The sequence below is a fragment of the Artibeus jamaicensis genome, unplaced genomic scaffold, assembly GCF_021234435.1.
Source record: "Artibeus jamaicensis isolate MK-2021 breed Jamaican fruit bat unplaced genomic scaffold, CSHL_Jam_final contig_519, whole genome shotgun sequence".
NCBI classification, from domain to species: domain Eukaryota; kingdom Metazoa; phylum Chordata; class Mammalia; order Chiroptera; family Phyllostomidae; genus Artibeus; species Artibeus jamaicensis.
Window position 1 is genome coordinate 53,181,610 of NW_026521871.1, and position 17,033 is coordinate 53,198,642.

The window sequence follows — 17,033 nt, forward strand, 5'->3', positions numbered from 1 at the left end:
ACACAGAGGAGGAAAGATGTCAACAGCATGGCGGTGGGCAGGGGGACGGGGGAAACCTTCAGGTGGCATGTGGGGTGTCTGGAGAGGCTCTCCAAGGCAAGTATCCCCGGTCCTGCACCTTGGAGGCTGAGTGGGAGCGGGCCAGGAGGGCCGGAGAAGGGCCACAGAGGCAACAGCTCACACTGTGAGTGTGCCCTGGCTTGAAAGGTCACGCCGAGGTCCTTCGCACACAGCCGGTCGGGACCAGTTCCTCTGGGCAGCCAGGCAAGGCTCCAAACTCCCATGGGGCTGTTCCCATGGTGGGGGAGGGGCACAGTGGTGTGGAGGCAGCCGGGCAACACGCCTGGACAGGCATGCAGCATGTAAGTCACAACTCCACTGCTGGCCAGTGGCGGGACCACGGGCCAACCACAGGCCCCTTGGAGGCTGGCTCCTCCCACGAGGGTGGGACCGGTGCTGCTTCAGCAGGGGGGGCCTGCTGGAGAACCCCACACGACGCCCACTCTGGAAAACAGTGGCATCCTGGGTGTTCCAAGCCCTGATGCCCATCGGCAATGGGCCTAACTTGAACCCTAACCCCTGACCCTTGCGGCATCCTCCTAGAAATCAGATGTTCCCTGTTTTCACCCCACCCCCTGCCCCAAACCCTCCAAAACCCAAGAAAGCAGACACCTTGCTGACTTTCAGGAAGCACAATGGAATCAACAGGTACCGGGCAGTAAGGCCCAGACCCGGGCTGGGCCACAAAAGGCCTGCTACTTTAGGCCACCCAGCAGAGAAAACGACCCAAATCCGACATGTGAGTGGAATATACCGCCCACTGCCGACAGCACTTGGTTATTTTTTGCCAAGTTTCTGTAGATGACAAAATTTTGGTTTTTAAAGAGGAGGCTCAGATCAAGAATGACCTGCCTCATACCCTCAGGGACGAGTAGCAAGAGGCCCCAGGCTGGAGGGCCAGGCTGAAGTCATCAGTAGTAAGTCATTAGTCATCCCAGGAATCTAGTAAGGTCAGCCCGACTTCCTCCTCCCACAAACGAGAAGAACCCGGTGCGGTGAGGTGACCCACCTACACAGCTCCGGGTTGTCAGGGCCCAACTGGGGGGAGGGGGCTCAGGCCGAGACTGCTCCCTGACCCAACACTCTGCTCTGGCCCCATGCCCACCCCCTCCCCAAACACACGGGTGGTCTCAGTGGTATTTAACAACACCTCAGCATCACAACCCAGGGCTGACATCTCTTACTGGTGACCTTTCAGAGGGACATGATCAAGCCACCAAGAGCCCAAACATGGTCACTTCTGGGCCAATAACATCCACCCCAGAGAAGCATCACAAAGAGACAAAGAGCAATGTGCGCAGAGGTGTCCCCAGCTGTTCCTCCTCACCGGTAGAGCGGGCACCTGGAGGTGGGGCACGTTGGCTGCTCTGCAGGGGGCCAAGCTGGTCGCTTAACCAGCAAGCTGACAGCCGCGAAACTGTCCCACAGGACCCCAAGGGGCCCACCTCTGACCATGAGCCCGACTGTGGCCAGGACCCCAGGGGCTCACGCAACACGGCCGTGGGAAGCATTTTTCCCACTTCCCACTTTCTTTAAAGCTGTAGTCAAAATGATTTAAGAACAAAAGTGATGAGCCGAACCCAGCTGCCTGGGACTCACTGTCTCAATATTACACCCTAAACAGACTCTCCCACTCTTTGCCTGGCTCAGTGAGAAAGCAGGAAGCCATGGCTGGCCCTCACACCCAACACAGGCCAGGGAGGTCCAATGGCCTTTCTCAGGTTTAAAAAAGCACACAAATAAAAACAAAAATCCAACACTGCTGGAGGGGAGGGCAGGGCGGACAGACCTGCACACACCAGGTCCCCCTGCATCCTCGGTGGGGCCCAGTGGCCAAGCCAGAGGCTGCACTACAGGCCGAGTGCCCTCCCATTGGGCGGAACACCCCCCAATTCAGGGAGAACATTTCGGTTAAGAAATTAACTGATGGCAAACACGAGGTCACTTCCCACCCTCTCGCCTGCCCCACCACTTCCCTTTTTTTGGAGAGGGGAAAACGCTTCTTCCTCTGCCACAAAGCCAAACTCACAACCACCACACCAGGACTTCCTCTCCACAGGACGGTGGGAGGAAGAGAGAGTGAATCACAAAGGCAAATGTCCAGGTATGAGACAGCCTGGTGGCACACTGGCACAGTGGCCTGCAAGCCCCTGCCCACTGCCTCGCAGAAGGCAGCTGGAGTCATCCGGCAGGGAGGCCCTGGCGGTCAGTTCTGGGGACTGGAACAGCCACCAGAATCTCTGATCCTGGGGATGTGCAGCCGGTGCCTGACCTTCTCCAACTCTCCCATGCACACGACCCCCAGCTGGCAGGCAGGGTTCGGAAGCTGAGCCACCGAGCCCTGGAAGCCTCTTTATTGTGGGTTCATCATCCCTGGGTCCATCCCGGGGAACAAGCAAGCTAGGGGGCCTGGACACCGCAGGGAGCGGCCCCTGAAAGCAGTACTCTCCCGCCTCCCATACACACAAGCCTGTTCACACCAATTCCGAGTTTTCCCCAAACAGCTCCGCAAGAGCGGCCAACAGGACCACACTGGGGCTCCTGCTGGCCACATCATGCCACTGGCTTACTCGAAGCCTGTGACCAACTACAATGAGCAGCTCCTTCCCATGCGGACAGATGTCAAAGCACCCCTAGTCCACATGTGAACAATAGATTCTGGAAACTTAATTGCCTTTTGTTTTAAGAGAGAGGGGCAAGGGAGAAAGGGAGGAGGGAACATGGATGTGTGAGAGACACCCATCAGTTCCCTCTCACATGCCCCCAGTTGGGGACATGGCCCACCACCCAGGCATGCGCCCAGACTGGGAATCAAACCAGCGGTCTTTCAGTTTGCGAGACGATGCCCAACCACCTGAGCTGCCCCGTCACAATTTGATTGTCTTAACAGACTTCCCACAGTGAAGTTCATCGGGCCAGTAGGGCTGCAGCCAGTAGACTTCTGAGCCCACGTCTGCTTTTCCCTGAGAAAAACCTCAGCCCAGCCAACGCCTCAAGCCATGGGCCAGTCCCGTTTCCTCATTTCTTCCTTCGAATATTCACACAGCATCTCTGAGCCTTGTCACCTGCCTGGCAGACAAAGGGGTGACTAAGACTCGACTGCTGCCCTCAGGGCGCTCGGGGCAGGAGGAAGAGGAAGCAGATAAGTGAATGGACGGTTGCACTGAGCCAGTCCCAAGTGAGTACCGTGACCCACAGCAGAGATGGAACCTGAGCTCACCAGAGGGCGAGTGGCCTGTCCCTGCAGGGACGTGGAGATGCTCCACTTGCCCTGGAGTGCGAGGGCAGGCAGGGCAGGGTGTGGAGAGACTGGGAGGAGGGGATGGAGGTGGAGCCCTGTGTCCTGCGTGGGTGGGCGGGTGCACTGGTGCAGTGGGAAGGAGGGGAAGGCCAGCTGGGCTCCAGACTTTAGCTCCCCAGCACTGAGAGGCTGGCATCAAGTCGAAGGACAGGCAAGGAGGTGGCAAGGACGTGATTAGCGTGTTTTTTATGAAGAGAACTCAGAAAGCACCAGGAAGTCCGCAGAAAGGAAAAGGGCAAGGGTCACTGGTTGAGGCCACTGAAAATAACGGGCTGGACAGGTGGTCAAGAGAGCCACCTTCTTAGCTCAAGGACAGCAGCCAGCGGCTGTCTGTGAGTCTGTCTGGAGGGACAGTCCCCTCTGTCCAGCTGCACAGTGCCATGGAGTGCTCCCGCAGCTGCCCACACGTCACTTGTGTACACAGAACCTCCCGCCACACAGCTACCCATGGGGCCAGGCATTTTTAGCCTGTCCAGACAACACGGTTCAGAACTAAGGGACTTGGCTAACAGCGCACCACTCATAACAGATGGGTCAGCACTTAAACCGAGGTTCCTGACTGCGTCATGCCCCCAAACCTCTCCCCCACACACAGCCCGAGGCCCGCCTCAGCCTTCCGCACAGCAGCAGAGGTGTGACCGGGCCCACTCTTACCCAATGGGAAAAGTAAGAAAACCACAAATTGTTCCGGCTGCAAAGGCCTCAGATATCACCCAGTGGCCCTGGGAACACACTATAAACAGCCCTACCCAGTTGGAATCTTCCAGGATAAGACCTACAGATCCCAACATTCCAGGAGCCTGCCCTCCCCTGGGGGGCCGACCGAGGAGCCTGCCAGACCCCACCCTTTCTCCAGAAGCTGATGGGGTGGGGGGTGGACGGGGATGTGGCACACCAACCTGCCTGGGGGCCCACTGTTGTCAGTAGGGAGCTCTGGATGCAGAGCAGTCCTGATGAGAAGAATGGAGCAATCTGCCACTCGACCTGCACGGGTCCTGAGGGCCGCAGGAGACCCTGGTAGGTGTGCGGCGTGAGACAGGCAAGAGCGCGCGCTGCACTGCAGGTCTTTGGATTCAGGCTGACTGGTCTGTCACTCCACCCTGGGGCCTGCAGAGTGACTGGCACTGGAGTTCCCAAGTCACTCTCTGGGCTGCCCAGGGCCTCGCCCTGTCCTTACGTTGGGCCTTTGAGGAGGAAGAGCTCATCCAACCCACAGGGAGACCCTGGGATGCCAGCCGGGCAGAGGCCCTGACGCCCACAGTCCAAACCTGGAAGCTGGCTCAGAATGAGTGCTCCGTGGACTTGGTCCCAGCAGCCCCCGCCCAGCCCGAGTCCACCACACCAGCCAATCCCTGAAGCAAGCCAAGGAGCTCACCCAGTCTGGGGGCCACCTTCCCTCCCAACACAGGCCCCAACACAGCACCCAAGCTGGAAAACTGTGTCCAAGTCTATTCCCAAGCCAGCCAAGGGTGCACAGCCACTGCTCCTGGGGGCCTGGAAGCAGTGGCAGCCTCAGGCCGGCAGCCCCTCGGAGCGCTGCGGTTTGAGGTGTCCAGGGGAGACAGCTGTCTCCTCTCCAGTGTGCCCCACAAAGACGGGCCCTAATCAAAGCTGAACTTAAGCTGCAAGGCAGCGCTGGCACGCCGATCTGTGGGGACATGTTGCCTAAACAAGGTCTTCTAATCCTCACCAACCTGCATTTCCTTTGGAAACACAGCCTGTTTTCTCTCACTGACCACTTGCCAGGCGGAAAGGTTGAGAAGGCGCCTTCCCGGATGGCAGAGGGTGTTACACGGGGAGCCCACATGATGGGCGGTAAGTCCTCACCTGGAGGCATCAGCCACGTGGGCAGTGAGGACAGCTGAGCCTGACGCTGCCCCGCACCCTCAGAGTGAGGCCCAGAACATTCCACTGCTCAGCTGATGCCCACTTCCCCACACACCACTGAAAGGGGTCACGTAACACCCCCGAGGAAGAGATGCTGCTTCTCTTCCCTCAGTTCACCCACAGCTGCCACCAGTGTCACCCAGAGGAAGGCCTACCCCTCACCCTCGAGCTGCCCTCAGTTTAGAACGTCAGACCCTACATGCATGCAGAGAACATGAGTTCAAGTCAGACAAGGCTGGCCACAGGGTGTGCCGGGACCCTGGGAGTGGGGGCTCTCTGACGGTCCTTCCACATTCAGACCACCTCCACCCAGCCTGCTCTGCTCCTGTTCCATCCCTCTGAACACCTATCCCCCCACCGGTTCCTCTACTCAATCCCTCAGCAAGTATTTTCTCAGTGCCTGCGGCACAGAGCCTAAATGGGGGACAAGGCCCTTAGGCCAACCAGTGAGACAGACCCAGGACGGTGCATTCCCACCGGGTTCCGGAGCTCCCTCCTCTGTGCGGCCGACTGTGTGGCAGTGAGGCCCTTGCAGATGCAGCCCGCCCCCCACAGTGGCTCCATCACAGCAGGTGGGGCACAGTAAGGGCCCAGCCCTCACTCCCACTGCCTAAGAAGACTCCTGCGCCCAGGCTGGGAAATTCTGCTCTGGATGCCTTCCTCTCCCAGGTACCAAACAGGTGCTTCCTTTACGATTCAAATTACCCTGCAAGAATTCCAGTGGTAGCGTGCCCTGAATGTGGCGGGGGTGGGGTGGTGGTGGTGGCAGGTGGAGGGGTGGGGGGAGGGGGAGGGGACGACTCTGTCCTTGAAAGGACAAATATTTTCTGCTCCAGCCACACATTTCCTCTAGACAGAGCAGTTCTTCAGAGCTCTGAATCAAAACAGCCCTGGAGTGTGTCAATTGCTCCCCAAGGGCGTCGTTACCACAGCAACTGTATTCCTCTTGGGATTCTTTCAAGAGTACAAGCTGTAGCTTCCCTCCACAGCAACACCAAGAGAGGCTGAGCAGCTGGGACTGAGGGACGGGCCTTTGAAGGAAGGAGGGCCAGGATGGGAAGCTCTTCCCTGGGGGGAAACACGGAGAGAGCCTGATGGCAGGTGAGCTGATCCCAGATGCACAAAAACAACAGACAGATAAGTCTTTTACTAAACACGTTACATGGTCCCTGGCTGGTGTGGCTCAGTGGATTGAATGCTGGCCTGTGATCCAGAGGGTCACCAGTTCGATCCCCAGTCAGGGCACACGCTGGGTTGTGGGCCAGGTCCCCAGAAGGGGACACACTAAACATTGATGTTTCCCTCTTTTTTTCTCCCTCTGTTTTCCTCTCTAAAAATGAATAAAACCTTTAGAAAATTAAAATTAAAATAATAATAAATAAAAATGTTACATGCCTGGGGTGTGCCTACCCACCATGACCTGCCCAGTTAGGAACTCGTGATCAGGTCACCCCGTGAGGCTGCGTGCAGCACACCCCTTCCTCACCCCCCACCCCCACCACACACACTTCCCGGAAACAGCCAGACCTAGGTCCCCTACTACCTGCCCTGCCCAAACCCATGCAGTCCTCACTTGGCTTCTCCCAGCACCCCTGCCCCCCCACCCCTGATTTTCCTGAGATTCCTCCTAAAAGCCTGCAAGGGTGCGGGGCGAGTCTCCGGGCCCGGAGTGCGCCTTTGCCTTGGCCACCTTGGCTCTGTGCCCTGGGACCTCACCTAGGCCCAGGGCTTCGAATCTCGCCTCCGAGCATCTCTGAGTCCAGATGCTCGTGAGCTGCTTTCTCCCCATGCAGAGGTCTAACCGTCACCTCAGACTTACACAAGCAAAACCAGACTCGGGACTTCCCCTTCCGAACCGCTCTGCCCTGCACGTCTCATTTCAGAAACAGGTGCTGCCACCCAGCCTGCCTGCCCACCCCCCAGCCCATCCATCAGGCTGGACCGGACGCCCAGGAGCCCTCCAATCACAGTCAGGGCAAGGCACCCCACGGCCCTCGTGGAGTGAGGCCGGGCCTCGGTGGTCCAGCCTCCCAGGATCGCTCTACTCTCAACCCACCCTGCCCCCAACCCTTCACTGCTCTAATCCTGCCACCCAGGGATTCTTTTAGCCCCTCAAACAAGCCAATTCTCTGCTCAGCAAGGAGTGCTCTTCCCTGGACCTTGGCAGCCCCTCTGCCACCTCTCTGCCTCCCTGCCTCCCTCCCCCGCAGAGAGGTCTTGCCAAGCCAGGGCAGCTGCACTGCCCCCTTCCTGCTGTTACCTTCCCTGTTCACACGCATGCCATCCAGCCACCCCTCCTGCGGAAGCCCCCGAGGCAGGGAGGCAGCCTTGTTCGCCCAGGGCCTGGCGAGGCCTGGCAGCACACAGCAGGCGCTCGAGAAGGCTCACTCGGCAGCTGGTGCAGAGTCCCTGCAGTGAGGATGGGCGGCCAACGCTCCAGGGACTGGAGGTGCTCTACTTCCGGTGACAGAACGTCAGGAGACCGACCAGAGATTTCCAGAAAAATGAATCATCCGGGGAACTTTAGAACTGCAAGGATTTCTAGGTTCTACACCAAGATCTATACCCAAGACAGAAGGTCTGAGGTGGGGCCGGAGTAGAGATTGCAAACTGTGTCCCCAGGTGGCCCACAGGCACAGGCAGGTCCAAGAACCTGACTAACCAAACATCCGCACTTCACAGTGAACCAGTCAAGTCCCCAGAGGGATGACTCCAAGCAGAGTTCCGACACTGGCGGGTCAGCAGGTATCTGCACTGGGGCCTCAGGCCCCACCCACAAGGATCTCCATCTCACTGGCTCCACGGTCTCAGGGGCTGGGCAGGGCTGGGACGAGATGGTCAGTCTTTGGAAGGATCAGGGACCACACGCCCCATCGTGGCTGTGGCTCTGCAAATCCACTTTCTCGGTAATCAAATACTTCACACTAAGAGAAAAGTCCACCTTCAAAGAACCAAGACTCTGCTGAGTGAAGCCAGGGGCCAAGAGGATGTCCTCTTTGCTCCAGCAGCCGGCAGAGCGGGCCGAGGGACCGCTCAGACTGCCGCACTTACGAAAGGCCGGTGTGCACGACCCTGAACTGTGGACTCCATAGCCATCTTTTCCTGTTCTCCCAGCTCCTGATGAGGTCATAAGCACTGTTTTGATTTTTCAGACAAGAAGAGGGAGGCTCAAAGTTCCAGATCTGCCCCAAGTCCCATAGACGTGCTGAACAGCATCGAGATGTAGGCCATGTCTACACGGCCCCAACGCCCATGCGCTCCACAATGCGGCGCCGCATAACTCCTGCCAGGCCACCTGCTGGCAGTTTCTGTCTGTGAGGGATGGACACCAAGCCTTCCTGGGGCCGGCCTGTTCTCAAGCACCTGGGGTGAGGGGCAGTGAGGGGCAGCGAGGGACAGAGGGCTGGGGTTTCAGAGACCATCCCTTCGGGCTCAGGGTTCCCTTTTGAGGTAGGCGTACCTCAAAGGGCTATTTCTTGAGATCCCATCACAAACTGCCATGTAACTGTTGTGACTGCCAACCTGCAAAACTCCCAACACAGGACCTCCGCAGCTGACCCTGCAACCAGGCTTCTGCAAGTGGCGATGTGGCCACACAGGGTGGGAGACAAGGGCGACTTCCTGGGGGATGAGCAGGACACGGACACGGTGTGCCCTTCGTGCAGCACACTGGACTCTTCTCCACCCGCCGGCCCCTCCCTCCAGCCCCCTCTTCCTCCCTCACCCCACACTGGGCAGGGATGCGTCCCCAGGCCCCCAGGCAGAAGTATTAGCATGCTGCCTTCGACCTGGGCACGGCTCCCTCCCCACCCTGCTCAGTTCTTGAGCGTGTAGGTCACAACCACACGATTCTGAAGTGCCAGCATTTCACTCCACGCATGAGGCCAGCAATGAGCAGCTGCTGGAGACACCGGCCATCACACCGACAACTTCAGAGCCCTCTGCCCGAACTCCAGGCGCCTCAGGGCTAATCTGATGCCGTCTGAGTTTCCACCTAACCTCTCCCTCTTAGCTTGCAATCAGTGGGAGTTCAGGTAGAAACAGGGTCATTTCAGGCTTGAGGGAGCAAGTCCTCCAGAGAGGCGCTGTCCAATAAGGCAGCTGTAAGTCAAATGTGGCTGTCTAAATGTAAATTAATTAAAGTGGAATGAAATTAAAGTTACAATCATTAAAATGTCACATCAGCCACATTTTTAGGGGCTCAAGGGCTATGTGGCTCTGGTGCCAAGACAGCGTGGACAACTCAGAACACCGCCGCCACTGCCCCACGCTCTACCTAACAGGCTGCTCTCCAGGGCCAGGTGAGAAACAGGAACTACTCCCTGGCCCGGTGGCTCGGTTGCTCAGAGCATCATCCCAGTACCTGGGCAGGGCACGCACAAATATCAACCAGTGAGTGCACAAACAGATGCAACAACAAATGGATGTTTCTCTCTCTCTCTCTCTCAAAAAAAAATCAATAAAAAAGAGAAGAATTTGCATTAAAAGAAAAAACAGGAACTGCTGCTGAACCTACAGGCTGACAGCCAGACCTGGGGTCACACCCACCCGAGGGGCTGGCCTCCGGCCAACCAGGCTGCCTGTCTCAGGGCAGAAAGAGACGGCACAATTCAGGCCAATGCTCAGGAAATCCAATGGACAAGTGTTTGTGCCAAGTTCATTACCTTTCGGAGTCTCCATTTGGCTGCTGAGGAAGAGTTCAGAGAATGAAGTGGACTCATACTGCCTGAGTGGTCAGCACCATAGAAAGATGCCAGAGAGCTTCATCTACTCAGCCTTGAACTGTTCACCTCCTCACCCAGCTTAGAACTTCTGGATAAACACCAAGAAATGAGGTTCCAATACAATATAGAAAAGTGTGCCTGGGCTGGCTGCCCTCCCAGCTGGAGGCCTGGGTTCCTGTAGAACTTGGCCACCGCCACATCCAGCAGCACTTTCAGACCTTGCCCCTGCCCCAATCAGTGCCAAGTGCTTGCTGTCAAACCTGTTGGAGCGTCCCCCACTGTCCATCCCTGTGCCCATGAATGCTCCCACCTCTGACCTGCTCCCCTGGAACCCTCCTTTCCAGCTACCTCTGGAAGACAATACCCCTGTCTGGTCCCACCCTCCACAGCTCAGCTCAAGTTCCCATGAAGTGTCCCCAGCCCCAGCCTGCCGTTCCCAGAAAATGGACCCCAGTGGCCTAATGTCATATGTAGTCCTCCTGCCAGCCAACCTGACCTACAGGATGCTGCTTGGGTGTGGCACTCCCACGCAGAGTCCCCTGCCCCCAGGGAGTACTGCAGGGGCTGGAATCCGGGAGAGTCACTCTGCTTCATGCCCTTGGCACCTCAGCACCTCTGCCCCCGTTCTCCGACCCCTCCTAATTCAGTCTTGTCAGGGGGGCTAAAAGGAAGTGCTTTGGAAAACTGCCTAACTTTGTGACTACAACCAAGTTTTGTTTTTTTGTTTTACAGAATATACGGAAAGCTTATGACCCTAATTTTGTCTCCATCTGTCACAACCTCAGAATTGATTCCTCCGTAATATCACTGAATTATGAGTTTATATTCTGGTGGCGGGGAGAGGAAGGTAACAGCATAAGGGCAATCACCCCCCTGCCCAAATCCCACCAGTCAGCCCACTAAATGCCAGAGGCAGCATTAGTCACAAGAGCCAAAAGGTGTCCATCAATAGCTGAATGGATAAACAAAACGTGGTACAGACATATCATGAAATATTACTCAGCCTTAAACCCAAGGAAAGAAGTTCTGTTACATGCCAGAATATGGATGAACCTTGAAAACTTATGCTAAGTGAAATGAGCTAGTCACAAAAGGACAAATACTGCATGAGCCCCCTGAGTACACAAGGCACTCAGAATAGGCAAAGTCAGAGAAGGTCAGAGGTTTGAAGAGGCTCTGGTAAGAGAGGAATGGGGAGTCACTGCTTAATGGGTGCAGAGTTTCTGTCGAGGGTGATAAAGTTTTGGAACTTAAGGGATCGTGATGCCTGTATAACATTGTGAATATACTTAATGACACTGAGAAATGGTTAAATGGCAAGTTTTATGTTGCATATATTTTATCATAATTAAAATAAATACAAAAGGAATTGTGCCCTGGCCGGTTGGCTCAGTTGATTGGGGAGCATCACCCCCGTACATCAAAAAGCTGCAGGTTCAATTCCCAGTCAGGGCTCATACCTAGGTTGCAGGTTTAGCTCCCTGGTCGGGGTGCATGCGGGAGGTAGCCAATCAATGTTTCTCTCTCGTATCAATGTTTGTTTATTTCTCTCTCTTTCTACAATCAATAAACATATCCCCAAGTGAGAATTTAAAGAGAAAAAAAAACCAATTGTGGCAAATAAAGCTATCCTCGTCCCTGCCCGGCGGAAAGAGGGCCAGAGTCTGAACCCTGAGGGGACTGAGGCATGCACCGGGGGAAAAGCCTGGACGTGGGGCCTATATTCTTCTACCGCTATTGTTTTTTTCTTTTACCACTGTTGGTTTTTTTGAAGATGTAATTTATAAAACCGAAATGGTATCAGAAAGTGTAAGGCAAAATTTCTCAGGCCACCTCCACCAGGCCTCTGGGCAAGCAGTCCCGGTCAGTGCAGAAACAGGGTTGCTGCCCGTTCCCACGGCCCCTTCCGACCCTAACACACACCTGGGACACCTCTCAGCTCCGTGACCTCGGGCACGCCACTCTCGTTGGTCTTGGTGCTTTCACGTGCACATTAACCCACCTTCTTCCTTTTTATCAACAACCCCGTTAAATCGGAAACCACTGCTGTCTCTAATAAAGAGCAGTAAACTGAGCGCCCCAAGAAAACCAGGAGCACTGTGTACCGCCATCTCTTCTCCCTCTTTCCTTTCCTCTACAGCACCATCCCCACTGACCTCTAGATATATCTGCTTGATCACCTTCTCTCCAGCTACATAGAAACCTGCTGGGGCAGCAACTTCTGCCTGCTTTGCTCACCTACTGCTAGACTCCCAGCGCCTGACTGACTGGTACGCAGTAGGTGCTCTGCTAAATCTTCGCCAGGTGTGAATTACCAGCTCCAGTGACCCATCTGGAACCAAGCTAATCCACCACTGACACCACAGCCTGGTAACTGAAGAGCCAGCAACATATTCCAACTTCCCCTCCTCAGCAGGAAGAGGACTGACTAGATGGAGGGGCACTTTAGAAGCCGCTGGAGAGAAGAGGCACGCCAGGTAAGGGAAAACCTTCCGATGGAGTCAAGAATGTGGCTTCACACTGATTCTTGTGTCTTAGAAAGAACGGAAAGAAACTCCAAAGGCCAGTGGCCTCTCACTTCTAAGAGAGAAGTCACGTGATTTCAGAAATGAGATCTCAGCCAAGAACTTTCTGAATTCAGAACTGTGAAGGTTAAACCCAGTTAAAGTAGCATGAGTATGCCAACAATGACAACAAAGGAATGGAAAAATTCCTAGAAACACACAATGTACTGAAGCTGATTCATAAAAGAAACTAAAAAATTTTAATAGACCTATAATTAATAAGGAGACTAAATAAGTTATCAAAAACTTACCGACAAAGAAAAGCCTAGGGCTAAATGGCTTCACTGGTAAGTTCTACCAAACATTTTAAGAAGAATTAACACCAATCCTTCCCAGATGCTTCAAAACCAGTGAAGAGGGAACAGTTCTCCACTCATATTGTGAGGTCAAGCTATACTCTGATTCCAAAGACAAGATGCTACAAGGAAACTACAGACCTGTAACTCTCATGAACACGGACAGGTGCAAAATCCTCAGCCCAATACCTGCAAACTGAATTCAGCAGAGTAAAAGGTTTACACACCATGACCAAGTGGAATGCGAGGATGGTTCAACATGCAACAATCAACCAATATAATAAAACAACAGAAAGAGATAAGAACTACTTGTTCCTCTCCACTGATGAAGAAAAGTATTTGACAACACTCAACTCCCTTTCAAAATAAAAACATTCAATGAACTAAAGATAAAAGGAAACTTCCTCAACATGATAAAAGCCATATTTGAAAAGCCCACATTTGAACATCCCATTCAACAGCATTTCCCTAAGGGCAGAAACAAGAACGGCTGCTTTCACCACTGCTTCTCAACACTTACAGGAACTTCCAGCCAGAACAATTAGGCAAGGAAAAGAAATAAAAGGCATCCAAATTGGAATAGAAAATTATTCTGTTCACAGATGAGATGTTTTTATATGCAGAAACCCAGAAAGTCCACAAAAACTGTTAGAACTAATAAACAAATTCAGCAAAGTTCCAAGATACAAAATCAGCGGAAAAAAATAAGTTGGTTGCATTTCTTTAAACTAACAATGAACAATCTGAAAAGGAAATTAAGAAAACAATCCCATTTACAACAGCACCAAAAAGAATAAAACACTCAGGAATAAATTTAACCAAGGAGGCTAAAGACTTCTACAATGTAAACTACAGAACACCACTGAAAGAAATTAAATAAAGACTTAAGACCTGGCTGGTGTAGCTCAGTGGATTGAGCACGGGCCTGCGAACCACACAATTCAGGTTTGATTCCCGGGCAGGGCACATGCCTGGGTTGCAGGTCAGTTCCCAGCAGGGAACTCATGAGAAGCAACCATACATCAATATTTCTCTCCTCTCCTTCCTCTCTAAAGATAAATAAATAAAATCTTAAAAAAAAAAGAAATGAAAGACTTAAGTAAATGAAAAGATAGCTCATTGACATGGACTGGAAGACTTAAATATTGTTAGGATAGCAAATAATACCCAAAATGAGCTACAAATTCAATGCAATGCCAATCAAAATTTCTTTTTAAAAATTTTTTGTTTGCTTTTATTTTTAGAGAGAGTGGAAAGGAGGGAGAAAGAGAAGGGGAGAAACACTGGCCTGCAACCCAGGCATGTGCCCCGACTGGGAACTGAACCTGTGACCTTTCTGTTAGCAGGCTGGCTCTCAATCCACTGAGCCACACCAGCTAGGGTGCAATCAAAATTTCAATAGCGTTTTCTGCACAAACAGAAAATCCATCCTAAAATTCATATGGAATCTCAAGGAATCCTAAATAGCCAAAACAATCTTGAAAGAAAACTAAGTTGAACTTCTAATTTCAAAACTACAGTAATCAAAACAATGTGGTACTGGAATAAGGGAAGACATACAGACCAATGGAATAGAACAGAGAGCCCTAAGAAAACCCTCACATACAGGGTCTGGCACAAACAACACCCCTCTTTTATTAGAATATCCTGAGCATGTAATTCTGTAACATAACAATATCACATTCAAACACACCATATAACATTTCAGATGAAATGTTCGAATTAAAACTATACATTATTACACTCATATTATTACCCTACCAACCACACTCAAGCAGGTGTTACTCCTGCCAGACCCTATACACAGTCAAATGATTTTCAACAAGGGGTTCAAAACCCACTGAATAGGGAAAGAACAATCTTTTCAATAACTGACACTGGGAAAGCTAGATATTCATACATGAAAGAATGTATTACACCCTTATGTTATGCCATACACAAAAGTTAACTCAGAATGGATCAAAGAACTAAACGTAAGAGTTAAAATTATAAAACTCTTAAAAGAAAATATAGGAAAAAGACAATGATTCATTAGGTACCACACCAAAAGTGGGATCGACAAAAGAAAAAGACAGATAAATTGGACTTTCCCCAAATTAAAAACATTACCAGCAAAGTGAAAAGACAATCTTGGGAATGGGAGAAAATACTGGCGAATCACATATTTGGTAAGGAGTTAATGCAGAATATATTAAGAGCTCCTACAATTCAACAACAACAAAAACCCAATTGAAAAATGAGCAAAGGACCTGCAAAGACATTTCTCCAAAGATACACAAATGGCCACAGCTGCATGAAAAGATGCTCAACATCATTTAACCACTGTGGAAGTGTGAATCAAAACCACAATGTGATACCATTTCACACCCATCCTGATGACTATAATCATCAAAATAACCAGAAAATAACGAGTGTTGACAAAGATGTGGAGAAATTGGAATGTAAAATGACGAGACCCTAAGGTTGTGGATGCTGTCTTGTCCTCTCCTCAAACCCAGTCCCAATAATCTGGGCGCTAAACCCAAGTCAACCACACAGACTGACTAGTGCCACTACTGAAAGGCTAAAGGTTGAGCTTCCTGAGGCCAGGTGTTTTGTGGGTATAATTGTCTGATGGCACTAACAAGTTGCCAACCAAAGCAGATGCCAATCTGGAAAGCTTTCACTATTACTTCCCCCACTTCGCTCTCCCAGAGAACCTCAGCCAGCCATGCAGAAAGTAAACAGGGGCCAGTCTGACCAGCCAGACCAGCCGGATTTTTAAAAATTTGGCAAGTGGAGTCAGTTTCTCACAGATCTAGACACTTAACGTCCTTTGTATGTTGTAGAGTTGAGAACAGAGGTTTTGTCCATTCGACAGGAGCAGAACCAACAATCTCCACCCCTTGATAGTCTCTAGGGCCCTTTCATACATATTATACTGTTAGATCTCAAAATACCCCGGTGAGGATGATTGTGTAGGGGTTGTTATCCTCTACTCCAGACATGAAGAAACCGGGGCTCAAGGAGATGAAGCAATTTGTCCCAAGTCCCACAGCCCCGAACGAAAAGGCCAGGGTTTGCACAGAATTAGTGAACTTAATTGAGTTCTCCTTCCTCTTGAATTACTTCGGCAAGATCAACAGAGTAGAAACGGAATCAGACATTCTGGAATCAGACCAAATGTGTTCTGACACATTTCTTGTGTAAAACAAGAGCAAGAAAAAAATGCTTCGAAATATAGCAACTTATAGGCTTAGAAGGCCCATCCCAGGTAAGTAGGCAGGGAGAAAAACTAAGCGCCCTCCTCTCTCCCTGAGGTCCAACCTGACCTAAAAATGGATCTTTCATTTTGGATTCCTGCTGGGCGCCCAGAGGAGGGTCTACCAGACTCGTGGAATTTCACCAGGGTTCCAAGTGCAAGGAAGGCTGGGTCACGGGGAAACGGAAGATTCAAAGCGTTCAAACGCCAACCAAGTATGCCTAAACCAAACAGCGTCTAAAACGGTAAGTGGCTCTACAGACCCACGAAAAAAACATCCAGTAAGAATCAAACGGTCACTAGCGCCTAACCACTGCCCTGCTACCCACGTTCAGAAAACGGCAACAACCGCCAACACCAGACTCGGTGGGCGGGCGCCGACTCCTCGCGCATGCTCCGGCCACGCGCGCATGCGCCTTCTCAGCAGTTGCCTTTTCTCAGTAGTCCGTACCCCTACTCCTTGTTGATCCGAACCCAGGCTACCTCAGCCCACCGGTTTCACTCCGCATTGCTCACCTTGCGCCCTGTTTTCTCTCGTAGGGCCTTCAGCCGTTCCTTTCGCCGCAACGCTTCTTCCTCTAGCCGGCCCACACCAGCTGCAGAAGCAGCCATCTTGCCCGCCAACCCCCTCCTCTTCCCTTGTATTCCACCGCGCAAGCCCAATGAGTAAATGACTCTCACAGCCAATCCAGGGACGAAAATGAGAGAGTAGGAAGTCCTGAAAGCCAATCAATGCTGAGTTGCTATAGGAGGGCCCGCCCCCTTCCCCTACTGCAACTCGTCTAGGGAGTAGGAGGCGGGCAAAGCTGTAAGGCCTGATGCGTCCAATGCCAATCAATGAGAAAGCAGCAAGTGGAATAGACCTAAGTGAAGGAGGATAGAGCGCGTCGATCGATCTGGGTTTGCCTAAGCGCTGACCACAGCTCGCTCCATGCCCACGACTTGGAATGCGCTGACTCA

The 17,033-nt window shown here is 52.4% G+C and overlaps 1 protein-coding gene across 2 annotated transcripts in view; it reads right to left on the minus strand.

The window, feature by feature from the left end:
- CCDC12 (coiled-coil domain containing 12) overlaps positions 1 to 16,724 on the minus strand; it is a 38,468-nt gene extending 21,744 nt beyond the window's left edge. Inside the window, exon 1 of one of the 2 annotated variants that reach the window (XM_037130165.2) lies at positions 16,590 to 16,724. In XM_037130165.2, coding sequence (XP_036986060.2) covers positions 16,590 to 16,685 — 96 coding nt within the window. In that variant the 5' untranslated portion in view covers positions 16,686 to 16,724. Of the gene's footprint in view, positions 1 to 9,912; positions 10,038 to 16,589 lie in introns of those variants that run through there. The other variant, XM_037130175.2, reaches the window with a different exon arrangement.
- Between the last annotated feature and the right edge of the window lie 309 nt (positions 16,725 to 17,033).